A 12,707-nucleotide genomic window follows, 5' to 3' on the forward strand; every position below is an offset into this window, starting at 1 on the left:
AGCTCCCCCTGCTCAAACACAGCTCATACATCCACCGTCTGTGTGTGTGTGTGTGTGTGTGTGTGTGTGTGTGTGTGTGTGTGTGTGTGTGTAGGTGAATGAAGTGGATCTCCGCGGGGCGTCCCACGAGGAGGCGATCGCCGCCCTGCGTCAGACACCGGCTAAGGTCCGTCTGACAGTCCTGAGGGACGAGGCTCAGTACAGAGATGAGGAGAACCTGGACGTCTTTAAGGTGGAGCTGCAGAAGAAGAGCGGCAGAGGGCTGGGGCTCAGCATCGTCGGGAAGAGGTCCGCATTAAAAAAAAAAAAAAAAACCTGTCAGGAAAATTAAGGAAGTCATGAGATCTGATTTTAGGAGGATTACGTCTCATTTTTGATTATAACGACAGGAAAACATCAGAGTTAAATCTGTTTCTGCTTAAAGTTTGTCTTGGAACGTTTTTTTGATTACAGATGAGAAAATGTCGTCTGTCTGTCTGTCTGTCTGTCTGTCCGTCCCAGGAGTGGCAGCGGTGTGTTTATCTCAGAGGTGGTCAGAGGGGGCGCCGCTGAGCTGGACGGCCGGCTGATGCAGGGAGATCAGATTCTGTCAGTGAATGGTGATGACGCGAGACATGCTTCCCAGGAAGCTGTGGCTGCCATCCTGAAGGTGCTGAACAGTACTGTGAGCGTTTACTGCAGTAACACTGATCTGTAGAAGTACTGATACTACATTTAATCAGAAGCACATGCTGAGGCGGAGCTTTTTATTTCACGCACTAACAGATCATTTTCATTGGTCGGTCACTAGAAGTGAGAGATTTCTGTGTTTCACTGACAGACCTAAAAAAAATCAGTTTACTGGATTCAGATTGTTCCACAAACACTAAAGAGGCGGTGCATGAACGTGTTTCTTCACGTAGAAAAAGTAAAATTTCGAGGACACAAAGAGTGCACGAGGAATTCAGGGAACATGTTCCAGCACTTTCTCTTCCAACACTGCTGCTCGGTCTTTACCACGCTACCTGAATCCAACTCTGAAAGCAGACTTTTTATTGTGTGCTTCTGCTGCTGAAATCATTTCAGAGTTAACACAGAGCTGCAGGAATGCGTTAGCATCCCTCACTTCCTGTTTCCCCGCATGGATGTGGATGTTTCACTTATTTGCAGCCCTGTAACACAACAGTAAATTCCTCCCGCTGTTAAAGCTTTCCACGACTTCGCTCAAAGTCAGCGTCACACTTTTTTTGAGATGATCTCAAATTGATGCAAACTTCAGCGCTAGTTTACCATAAAAGTCTTTACTGCAGCTCTGAGGTGGTCTGGTTTAACGTGTGTGTGTGTTTGTGTGTGTGTGTCCATCCTGCAGTGTGCTCGGGGTCCTGTCCTGTTGGAGCTCGGCCGACTCAAAGCTGCCTCCTGGATCACATCCAGACGTAACTCACATGGGAGCCAGGTGTGAGAGAGTTCAGATTTATGATGGTCCCTAACACTGTAAGATAAGCAATACTACAAGCCCAAAGATACAAAATCCCAACAATCAGATCGCCATGAGCAAGATCTTGGTGGTAGTGGGAAGGAAAAACTCCCTTTTAACAGGAAGAAACCTCCAGCAGAACCAGGCTCGGGGAGGGGCGACCGTCAGTAGGGAAAGAGGAGAGAAGAAGAGCACAGAGAGACGGGTTCATTAAATCAGAGTTTAGCCCTTTCTGTTTTTTTGTTTGTGCTTATGTTAGTCAGGACACCTGAGCAGGGATTCAAACCAGCAGGCTTGGATGGCTCACCAGCTTTTCCTTCTGCTCCTCTCACCCACAATGACCCACCCCGGGTCTGAGTTCATTCTGGAACAGAGCGCCAGGATTGTCCTGATCTCAGCTTTAACAAAATAAACCTGCTTCCTGTGTAAACTGTAAAGCGATGATGGACATGCCTCCTCACCTGGGAGCACCTGAACTAGATTTTCTTTCTCTGACATGGCGAGCAGCGTGAGCTGATATGACACTTCCTGTTTCAGATGAGTCACGCCAGCACAAACAGCTCAGGCGTTCCAGCTCCGTCCCTCACACAGTCACCTGAGCCATCTGACCCCCCAACTTCAAGCCTGCCCCTCAATAACAACGCCGAGCCCACTGGTGAAATCACTTCCTCCACCTCAGGTAGACACATGTGATTGGTCAGAGTGATGCAAATGTGTTGATTACAGAGAGAGCACTGATCGCGTTTTCTCTGCTGTGTGTGCAGGGCTCGACGAAGGCATCCGAACAGTGGAGATCACCAGGGTAATGACCTCACATGCACATACAAACACACTGTAGGTCACCTGACTTTTCACACGTGTGGGACTAATAAAGGTTATCTTATCTTATCTTATCTGACCTCTGATCCCTGGATTGCTGTAAAATAAAAACTCACATAAATAGTGCAGACCAGATGTCACTGTCACCGCACAGTGAGAAGGTCTGCGTCCACCTTTTATTTTATATTTTTATTTCCATCAAACCACAAGAAAAAACAAAAACAGTGAGTCCTGGATAAGAAAGACCCGTAGCTGTGATTTCATGGTTAAAGCTAGATGTCATTCTGCTCTCCTTTTATTCTTCCACCCGTGTATCTCAGGGTCTCGGCGACTCCCTTGGGGTGAGTGTAGCAGGAGGGAAGGGCAGTCCTCTGGGTGACATCCCCATCTTCATCGCCATGATTCAGGCCAGCGGAGTTGCTGCTAAAACCCACCAGCTCAAGGTGACTGAGACCACGCCTTTTCCACCTGAAAGCTGCACCCACCAACCATGTGAAAAAAACAGGCTGAAACCAAACTTTAGTCTCACTGTAGCTGTGTGGGTGTGCAGGCGGGGAGCAGACTTCGTCACAGGGCCACGATGCCCCCCTAAAGCAAAAGTTGGATCAGTTCTAAGTATAAAGGCTTGGTTTAAGGGTAGGAGGAGGCTGGAGAGATGAGGCCGTCTCCAGGAAGTGATGGAAACGTGTCTCTCTGTGTTTTCAGGTGGGAGACAGGATCGTCAGTGTTAACGGGCAGTCTGTGGACGGCCTGTCTCACAGCGAGGTTGTGGCCATGCTGAAGAACAGCTACGGAAACATCAGCCTGCAGGTAAAACATGCCTGGCACACCTGTACACGGGGAGGACTGTGAGAATGCAGGTGGTGAGCAATACTCCAGCATGTGACCCACTATTACAGCAGATTTACTGGAAAACTGAGGCGGGCAACAGGGTCAGGCCAAGTAATGTCTGCAACTGTTGGGGGGGGGGGGGTGCACTGGAGTCTGGACTACACACACTGTGCATTCTTCCTCTGATTGGAGGAGAAAGTAAAACAATAAAAAGAAGAACCACTGTGGAACGCCTTTTGGTTCAAAAACACTTGTGAGCACTTGTGACCCACAGTGAGCTTGTTAATGCCCCCTGAAGCCAGAGGGTGGAAGTTCATCCACTGCCTGATCTTTGCCCGACAAACCTAAGACGCAGCAATGAGCTGATAACACACAGAGAGATTTTACTCTCCGTGTGTTATCAGAAGTTTGTTTTATTTGTGAGCATCACAGGAAGAACATGGAAGCCCGGGTGAGACGTTCTGGATCACTCGATGGGAAAGTCTCTCTACAACACCAGAGCCTCCGGAGCTCATGATTAGCTTCTCGACAGCATCATCATTAATCAGTGTGTGTGCACCCAAATGACATGAAGTAAATACTGCCTGCGTTCCCCAGTGTTTGTGCTGCTTTGGGATTTGTTCATAAAACGCCCTTTTACTGTCACGTTCGTCACTCGGGGGATAAAAATGTTCAGTAAAGAGAGAGGTCTGTCACGTGTTTACATTCAGAGCACACATGAACTATTCTGATTTCTCTTTGGGTGTGTGTGTGTGTGTGTTTGTGTGTGTGCGCTTCTCAGGTGGTGGCGGACACCAACATCAGCGCCATCGTCTCACAGGTGGAAAGTCTGACCAGCAGCTCCATTCCCTCGGACAACACTGACACACACACAGCAGAGCCTGAGTGAGTACACACACACACACTCAGGAGTAATGACAGGAAGTACTGATCTGACCCAGAGTCTCTCCTCCCCCTCCTCGTCAGCGGTCCACGGCCTCGCAGCATCAGCCTAGAAAAAGGTTCAGAGGGGCTCGGCTTCAGCATCGTCGGTGGCTTCGGCAGTCCGCACGGAGACCTGCCGATCTACGTGAAGACAGTCTTCAGCAAGGTCAGGACCCGTCTCTGTCTGATGATGTCACGTGCTGCGAGGCACTGGGAATGTAAACGTGCTGCGTGTCGGCTGATTTCAGGGCGCGGCAGCGGCGGACGGGCGTCTGAAACGAGGCGATCAGATCCTGGCGGTGAACGGAGAGAGTCTGCAGGGAGCGACGCACGAACAGGCCGTTGCCATCCTGAAAAAACAGAGAGGAACGGTCACGCTGGATGTCCTGTCATAACACACGTCTGCTCACACACCTGCACACACACACGGAGCTCCTGCTGCGACGCACACGCTCAGACTCCTGGACAACAACTCTGATAGTCACTCTGAACCCCAACACGCAAAAAATTGACAAAAGAAACTGTGTCAGACACACACGCGCGCGCACACTTCCTGTGCACGGGTTGGTGGGTTTTGGCCTTCTTTACATGTTAAACAGAGCTTCTCAACCTCTGGGTCAGGGCGCCACATTGGGTCTCAGCTGATGTGTTCGTGCTTGCTGTTTGGATCTAAAGTAAACTTCCCGCGCTGTAGTTTTCACGCTGTAATATTTAATCCTTAAACAGGCATGCCCACGCTTTCTAAAATACCACAAATCAAAGAGCTCCTAAACAGATAATAAAGTGTAGTTACCTTGCTCTTGTCCACCCTCTTGGACTGCAGTTGGTGGTCCTTCCAGATGCGCCTTCGGGAGCAGTAACTCATCTTTGAAGCGCTGCTGGTGAGTTATTTTGCATCTGCAGAATCAGCGGTCACAAACCTGCTCACAGAATAATGGCTGTGAGCAGCGTAGCAGCTCGATCCAAAATACCGCCAGATCAATGTTCTGCCCCCCCCTTTCATCTTTACTACAATAACGAGCAGGTCGGTCTGACACCACCCAGCTCAAGCTGTCCTCGACTGTGCAGCAACACGAGTGGCTCATTTGTTTCTCACTGGGTGCTGATTGACTGATTTTGCAGTTAAAGCATTTTTCCAGAACCGGGACGACCATCACCAAGGATGTGTAAGTGGAGTCTGCCCAAGGGTAGCTGAACCTGGTCAGCCTGCCTAGTTCGAGAGAATGAGAACGAGAAGGAATTAATTGATTGCTAATAAACTGATCTCGCACCACGTTGTTCTCAGGTAGAGATAAAAACGAGTCAGCTGATATCCTGTAGCATCAATTCTGTCCTGTAATCGTGGAACCGACCCAACCCAACTACAAAATCTGATGTCATAACCCAGAACCAGGTTGAGAAGCTCTGCTGTTATTTATCCTTTGATCGACACAACGCTCCGTACTGACGGAGGCATGGCCAAATCAGCCTGCACTAACTGATACTAACTGAGACACGGACTGATGGGAAACCTTTCACTAATGGAACCAGAGGAACAAAAAGGGAAAGATGTGGCTGATGTTAGCCTAGCATCTCTTCTGTGGTCCACTGTTAGCCGTGTAGTAGCCGTTATTGTAAAAGTGAAGACCGATGTGGAGCGTAACGCCGCTGACTGTCAGCTTCCCTTTTTTTTTTTTTTTTTTTTTTTTTTTTCTGCCATCACAACCAGCCAAACATGAAAGAAACAGCTGCTCTGCTAGCCTTTAGTTTCATCCTCATATTGGCTCTATACCTGTGATTTTCCACTCCAAACCTTTTTTTTCATTTTTAAGAACTTTCATTTGGGTCTAAAAGCACCTTTTCACCGCAGGAACTCAAACAATGCACAATCTGGAGCAAACATTTACAAGAGCAGGCTCCAGTGGTCCTTTCAGACTTTAACCAATCAGCATGCAAGGAAGCCGAGCCAGAAAGCACAATGTTTCCCTAAACCTAATCAAACTGTAGCTGGACATATATTTTAAAATAACTAACTGTAAACACCAAGTCTGAAAATAATTCCACTTCCTGTTTGATGGTTTCATCCACGACAACCTGCAACTCATGTTGCTATGTTTGGACTGCAACATAAACAACACATAGTTATGTGACTGGCCAGTTCAAATATTTGAGCTTCATTAATAAGATCTTTAAAGAACTTCACTTTTAGTTTTATAGCTTAAAGGTGTGCAACAGACAGATGGGAAACTCTAAGGGGGTGGGGGTGTCTCCTGGCAGTTAGACCCTGGTTCCTGCTGTGGAAAAGGTTCGTGTTTAGATCTGAAAATTACAGTCATCGTTGGGTTTTAATTACTGTTTTGTTATTTTGTCAAGTATTGAGCAAGAAAAGTGGCCAAAAACCTCCTTATGAAAAAATATAAACCTGTAAGAGCTGAAATCTGTAAACTTGTTTCCACATAAATCGTAGAAGATGGGAAGAGACTAATAACACAAAGTTTGTCTAGAAATGAGGAAACTGTTTCTTGCCAACATCGCCATCTAATAGAAAATGTTGTGTCCTAAAAACCTGCAAACTGTTCACTCAAAATCTGGAAAATGAAAACAGTGGGCGTGAAGCTCATTTAAAATATCCCTTCATAACAGAGGTATATTTATTTTTGATTCCTTTTTATTTATTAGAGTGCTTCCACTGTATTTCTGTTGTTTAGCCAAACATGTTAAACGGTGCCATCATTTGATACCATCATATATCCTCTGTTTCCACGTACGCTAACTGCTGAACAGAGCACACACAAGCATACCGATGTGAAACTCCCGCTATCTTCCACTGAGTTCATGCAACACTTTATAGAACATGTAAACATGTCTGTCTCCATGGAGACTCTCAGGACTTGGTGGGTATGGAGACTCCTGTCGCCCCTGGCAACAGATACAGTGTCTTCCACATTGTAGTTGAAGGAGACGTGAATAAAAGCATCGGGCCGACATTCAGTGAAATCCTTGCGTTCTCCGTCATGTTCTTTTCTTTGCTGCGGTCAGTCATAGCCGCAATCTGCTACTGATCTCTGCAGTCATGAGGAGGTGTCAACTAGCGACCACAAGCAACCTCCTGCAACCGGTGGTTACCGTGGCGTTCCTGACCGGTCTTTAGGCCTTGCGTTCTGAACCCTCTCACCTCTGAGTATAAGCAAAGAATATCGGCTGTTTTCACTCAGGTGTGCATAAAAGTCCACACTGAGCAGCTTTTTTTCTGGTTTCTTCTCCATGAGGAGTCTGTCCTGTGTTACCAGCTCTGTAAAACAGCAGAAGCTAACTTGAGAAAGTGTGGAAACTGGACAAGAGCTTTCCCCAGAGCTGCCACAGGCCTTCAAATTCAGGTCTGCTGGTGGCAGATAACTGCAGCTATCTGCAAGTTGCAAATCTGCAAGTTGCAAATTGCAACCAATAAACTTCTAATATTAATTCTCATCCAGAATCCAGATCTTCTCATTCAACAAATATGAGTAGAGCTCTCAGTTTAATCCCTTTCATTAAATACCCAGTATTTATGAGCAGCTGTCCTGAAGTGCTAAGAAACTCAGTTTGTTTTAGACTGAGAACACGACGATCCAACTGAATGTCAGCATTTTGCTTTGAATGGTTTCCTACTGTGCAGGTAGCTGTTTGTGGCTGCGCATCTTCGTCTGACTCAAGTGTTTAGCAGCAGCTGAGCACCGGCCTCAGCAGCATCCTGTACTTTATACATATCAATCAAATGCAAAATACTTTATGTTCAACTTTTACTTTGTCATAATTATTGTCTTAATTTTTTGGTACTTCATATGCAAATGCCAGAGTAGATGAAATCTAATTTATTTTTGATCTTGTTGAGAATTAACAATGTATTTTTGTTGCTGTTGTATTGTTATGAGCACTAATATGTCCGAATATCAGAAATCAGAGTGGAAACCTGCAGCTTTGGTCTGCTAGCGCTTCCTTGTTATTCTGCATCATTTCTTAATCATGTTCTCAGAAGTTGTTGAGAAAATTTGTTTGATTTCAAATAAATAACAGATAATAGATCCAAACTGACTTTGAAGGACTGTTTTACTGTATGATTCTCAGTTCAAAATGATCTGTAGCCAATCAGAAGAAAGCGTTGTTTTTTGTTTTTTACTGCTGGCAGGTCAGCAGTCGAGATTTATTTCATGAAGCTGAAATATTGGTAATGACTCAGAGAACAACCAGAAGTTTGAAACCGAATGAGGTTTGTACTAGTATGTACAATATACTTGTTTTTCATTAGCTGTTCACTAGCCATTCAAATCAAATCAAATCACTTTTATTGTCACATCACATGTGCAGGTACACTGGTACAGCACATGTGAGTGAAATTCTTGTGTGCGAGCTTCACAAGCAACAGAGTTGTGCAAAATACAATAATGTAAACAAGCAAAATACAAGAATGGCTACATCTGAAAAAATAAATATATGTACAATATATAATAGTATATGCATTTCTGGACGTGTATACTAAATATTTTTCTACGTGTGTGTGTGTGTGTGTACACATATTTTACAAATTAAATAGAGTAAACTATAAATAAAATATATAAAAATATACAGAGTTGAGACATGTGCAAAACAGTGGCATTTCTGTACAGTATGGAGTGCATAATGTTAAAGTTCCGGTAGTGAAGGTGAGGTGTCTATGACGTGTTCAGCAGTCTGATGGCCTGGTGGAAGAAGCTGTCTCTCAGTCTGCTGGTACGGGACCGGATGCTGCAGAACCTCCTTCCTGATGGAAGTAGTCTGAACAGTTTATGGCTGGGGTGACTGGAGTCCTTGATGATCCTCCCCGCTTTCCTCAGGCACCGCTTCCTGTAGATGTCTTGGAGGGAGGGAAGCTCACCTCCAATTATCCGTTCAGAGCACCGCACTACTCGCTGGAGTAGTGAGTTACTGAGTCTACTCAGTACAATTCATTTTATCTCAGGCTAGTTTTTTCAGGCTGGTTTTGCTCATTTCAGTTTACCTTTTGGTTTTTGAATTGTTTCGTTTTCAAAGCCACTTTCAGTAACTGGGGATCAGGTGTCTGGTCCACATTGGACCTGGCCAGGCCCAAATGTGGTGGCACATGGCAGTTGGGCCATAGTCCCATCACTTAAGGACTGACCACCAGTCTGTTACCAGTGAGGTAACAGTCTGCTGTGGTGAAGAGAGAGCTGAGCTGGGAAGCATCAATTTACCAGTCAATCGATCTTCATAATCTTATCTATGGTCATGAGTTCAAAGTAGTGACAAAATTAAATTAGATCACAGAAATTACCAGCAGAAATATGAAAGTATTTGTTTGAACACAACACAATACACAACATTTTTACAGGAATCCACAGTGTCATTAAAGAAAACACCACACCCTCAGCATCAGGCTGTACAAATCTTTATTTCTGCTGTGACGTTTTAATATGGTGACTGACTCACTGCTGCCTCTGCTGGACATTAGAGGAACTGCATGTGACTTTTATTAATTTCATTCAACCCCCCACCACCAAAGCCGGATTCTGCTGTTGTTAGTCTCTTCAGTGTTTACTGTCATGTTGAATGATTAATCAGAGACCCGACACAGCAGTTTGTTAGAAAACATAACTTATTAATGAGCACAGAGTCAGCACAGTCGATGAACCTTTAACAAACACAGCAGCTGATGCGTTACTCTGAGTACAGATCATTGATATTAATTCCACACATTCAATTATTCACAATCAGGAGGAAAAATAAAGCCAATCATACAGTAAGTGTAAATAAATTCCTTCGCCCTGGTGAACTCCGCACACCTTAAAACAGACACGCGCACAACAAAACAAATAATTACACTTTGCACGAAAAAAGAATTTTGTGTCTCTGCAGACTCCATGTTGAGACAGCCAATAGACTCTCTGCAGGGCAGTCACATGGAGGTTGTCTTGCCATTGATGTCGGCTGCCAGGTTGTTGAAGGCGTTTGGTGCATCTTTGCTCCTGATGGACAAACGACAGATTCAGTGAAGAGTGCATCTAAAGCTTCTCAGAGTTTATTAGCAGTAGCTGTGAATGTGGTTGGACTCCAGCATTAGGATACCTGAGCTGGGAACTATTGTTTTTACTCAGTTACTCATATTTGATAGTAATGTACCTCAATTTGGAAGAACGATTTGTGCCTTCACCATGCGACTTTTTATTTTCATCTTTCTGACCACGGCACGGAGTGAGGACTTGGCAGGCTGTGGTATAAAGCACTGTGAAGGAATCACAGGAGCTGGAGGTGTGCTGGAGGCGAGTGAGGGTGAGTGGAGGTGTGCTGGAAGTGTACTGGAGGCGTGTTTCTGGTTTTTGTGTTGAAGTTAACCACAGAGGGCGCTGATGGTGACTCTGACGCTCTGTGACTGTGTGGCTGTGTTTGAGCACTGAGTGTGTTTAAGGGAAGAAGCTTCGGCCCTCAGGTTGTTTTGATGGAGGTTTTTGTGTTTCTACCTGAAGGCGTCCAGATTAGTCTCGTAGGTGTTTTCGTTCCCTGACTCGGTGCTCTTCCTCCTGGTGCAGAACAAAAACGAGAAGTAGAATAAACGGTCGTGTTCACAATCAGAGTTTTATGTCTCAAGGATCTTTGGTGTTACAGAAGCGTCTTCAGCGTTTCCTGTCTTGTTCCTACCTGATGGAGCTGAGGCGCATATCATACAGGTTGCTGCTGATAATGTCACGTTCTCTCACATCTTCAATGCTTGTCCTGCTGCGCAGACACAGAAAAATCACAGAATGTAACGTTTCTGCACTGAAACATTCAAACGGTCCTTCGGCGGTATTTGGCCAACTGACCTGCTGGGGTTTTCACACCACGCCTTCTTCGCCAGGATGACGACAAAGGCGAGGAACAGAAAGCCGCAGACGGCAATGATGCCGGTCAGCCACTGAGGCAGTGCCCGCTCGTTGGTGTTAGTGGGCTCTGCAAAGCAAACGCACAGAGGGGTCAAAGGTCAGAGAAAAGATGAAGCTCTGATGGTTTTGAACTTTTCCAGCACAGAAAATATCGTGTCGACTTCCAGGCGCGAGCTAAACCTTCGCCTACAATCCTCACTTTTTCAAACTGGTTCCGCTTCACTGTCATTAGAGTGAATTAAAAGCACTTTTTTTAATCCACGAAACGTTGTTATTTAAGCCAGACTTTTAGTAGATTTGTCAGAAGTGTAAATAAACCTGTCATTTCTTCCACAGGCACAGATCTCAGTCCAACAGAGCACCTTTGGGATTTGGTGAAACGGGAGATTCTTACCATGGATACAGCAGCTGTGCAACAATGTCATGATGATGTCACATCAACATGTACCAAAGTCTCTGAGGATTGCTTCCAGCAGCTTGAATCTACTAATGAGGCGTACCTAATAAAGTGTCCGATGAGCTTGTATACTCTGGGTACGTGAAGTGATTATTTAATGGTGTGATTGGTGAAGCTGTCAGATAATTAACACTGTTAAGCTTTTATAGCTTGACCCTTACACAGTCATTAACAGCTGATATGTCCTTGTTTGTTTCCTAGTTTGTGTCCTTGGTTGTTTCCTTGTTTGTTATCAGTTTTTAAACATGATATTAGCAGAACATTCAAAAATCGCCTTTGTGTTGGATGATATTGCGATCGGGGTAGATTGGAGATTAATTTAAAGCTTTGAATGAAGCACAGCGACAAACACACACACGATATTAATAAAACATCAGACCTTTGAGTTTATGGTGTGAGAATTCATTTTATAACCATAAAAGCTGCATCCTTATCTTTCTTTATCTTCATCAACATTTCCTTTTAAACTCACTAAAATTAAGCTGATAATAGCTAAATAGACGTGCAGGTTCACAACAAACCAGCGTTTCTGTTCAACATGCGACCAATCAGGAAAGCTTCTAATGTGAATCACTGATGAACTGAGTGTTTCAGGGAAAACGAGATATTCCCAACAGCAAATGGGAATTCTTCAGTTTTCTGACAACACATTTTTAGAGAAGGTTCGTACCTGTCTGAGCAGTGACCGTTCCGACGGCGAGCAGTAAACAGGAAGTCAGTGCGTAGAGCGTCCCCATGGCTGAGTCTGTGAGGAAAACCGGAGCTGCTGCAGTCGAGTTAAAGACAGAGTGAGGACAAGGCTCTGGGAGCAGCAGCTCCCTGCAGGCCTGTCAATGTTTAACCCTCAACACAGACAAGCTTTTATGAAGACAGCCCATCACCTGTCTTCAACGTCATGCTGGAACAATCCACGGCCTTCATTCATAGGTGATTAATAAACAGGAACCAGCAGTTTAACTTTGACCCGAGGGAGCGTAGTGTCTCATTCACAGCCACGCGTTCATATTTCAGCCTCTAAAACAGTAACACATTGACTGCTTACTCCAAACAGCACGCTCATAATAACATTATTACAAGTTCATGAAGCAAAAATCACCTTGAGAAACTTCAAACTGCTCTAAATATTCATTGTTTTACAGTCACATAACCTGCTGCTGACTGAGCAGTCAAAGTACAAACAGCACACCAGTCAAGGCCCCTCGGCAGGCTTCCAAAAGTTAACCAATCGGTAGAAAGTGGACTTCTAGAAAGGAGGACCCTAAAGTGATGGGAGCGGCCTGTATCAGATAAACAAAGATTATTTTGAATTGTGACTCATGCACAGCTGCTCTACTGTGGAATAAAAATA

General features: G+C 44.9%; 2 protein-coding genes across 12 annotated transcripts in view; one reads left to right on the forward strand and one right to left on the reverse strand.

The window, feature by feature from the left end:
* Positions 1 to 5,726, forward strand: part of patj (PATJ crumbs cell polarity complex component) — an 89,000-nt gene extending 83,274 nt beyond the window's left edge. For 9 of the 10 annotated variants that reach the window (XM_080877260.1, XM_080877258.1, XM_080877262.1 and 6 more), the window contains 10 exons: positions 95 to 288; positions 502 to 649; positions 1,349 to 1,435; positions 1,994 to 2,135; positions 2,221 to 2,258; positions 2,596 to 2,718; positions 2,981 to 3,085; positions 3,888 to 3,991; positions 4,073 to 4,196; positions 4,279 to 5,726. In XM_080877260.1, coding sequence (XP_080733386.1) covers positions 95 to 288; positions 502 to 649; positions 1,349 to 1,435; positions 1,994 to 2,135; positions 2,221 to 2,258; positions 2,596 to 2,718; positions 2,981 to 3,085; positions 3,888 to 3,991; positions 4,073 to 4,196; positions 4,279 to 4,425 — 1,212 coding nt within the window. In that variant the 3' untranslated portion in view covers positions 4,426 to 5,726. Of the gene's footprint in view, positions 1 to 94; positions 289 to 501; positions 650 to 1,348; positions 1,436 to 1,993; positions 2,136 to 2,220; positions 2,300 to 2,350; positions 2,535 to 2,595; positions 2,719 to 2,980; positions 3,086 to 3,887; positions 3,992 to 4,072; positions 4,197 to 4,278 lie in introns of those variants that run through there. The other variant, XM_080877256.1, reaches the window with a different exon arrangement.
* Positions 5,727 to 9,422: 3,696 nt separating this feature from the next.
* pdzk1ip1 (PDZK1 interacting protein 1) lies at positions 9,423 to 12,130 on the reverse strand. Of its 2 annotated transcripts, none has more exons than XM_080878504.1 (5): positions 12,030 to 12,130; positions 10,843 to 10,969; positions 10,679 to 10,753; positions 10,501 to 10,560; positions 9,423 to 10,008 (listed from the first exon to the last, which is right to left on the reverse strand). In XM_080878504.1, exons 1-5 carry the CDS (start codon positions 12,094 to 12,096, stop codon positions 9,939 to 9,941), a joined length of 399 nt encoding a protein of 132 aa, XP_080734630.1. In that variant the 5' UTR covers positions 12,097 to 12,130; the 3' UTR covers positions 9,423 to 9,938. The 2 variants fall into 2 exon arrangements, with proteins under 2 accessions (XP_080734630.1, XP_080734629.1); XM_080878503.1 differs by having other exon boundaries at positions 10,679 to 10,756.
* Positions 12,131 to 12,707: the final 577 nt, after the last annotated feature.

This window comes from Rhamphochromis sp. 'chilingali', assembly GCF_963969265.1.
Source record: "Rhamphochromis sp. 'chilingali' genome assembly, chromosome: 3".
Classification (NCBI taxonomy): domain Eukaryota; kingdom Metazoa; phylum Chordata; class Actinopteri; order Cichliformes; family Cichlidae; genus Rhamphochromis; species Rhamphochromis sp. 'chilingali'.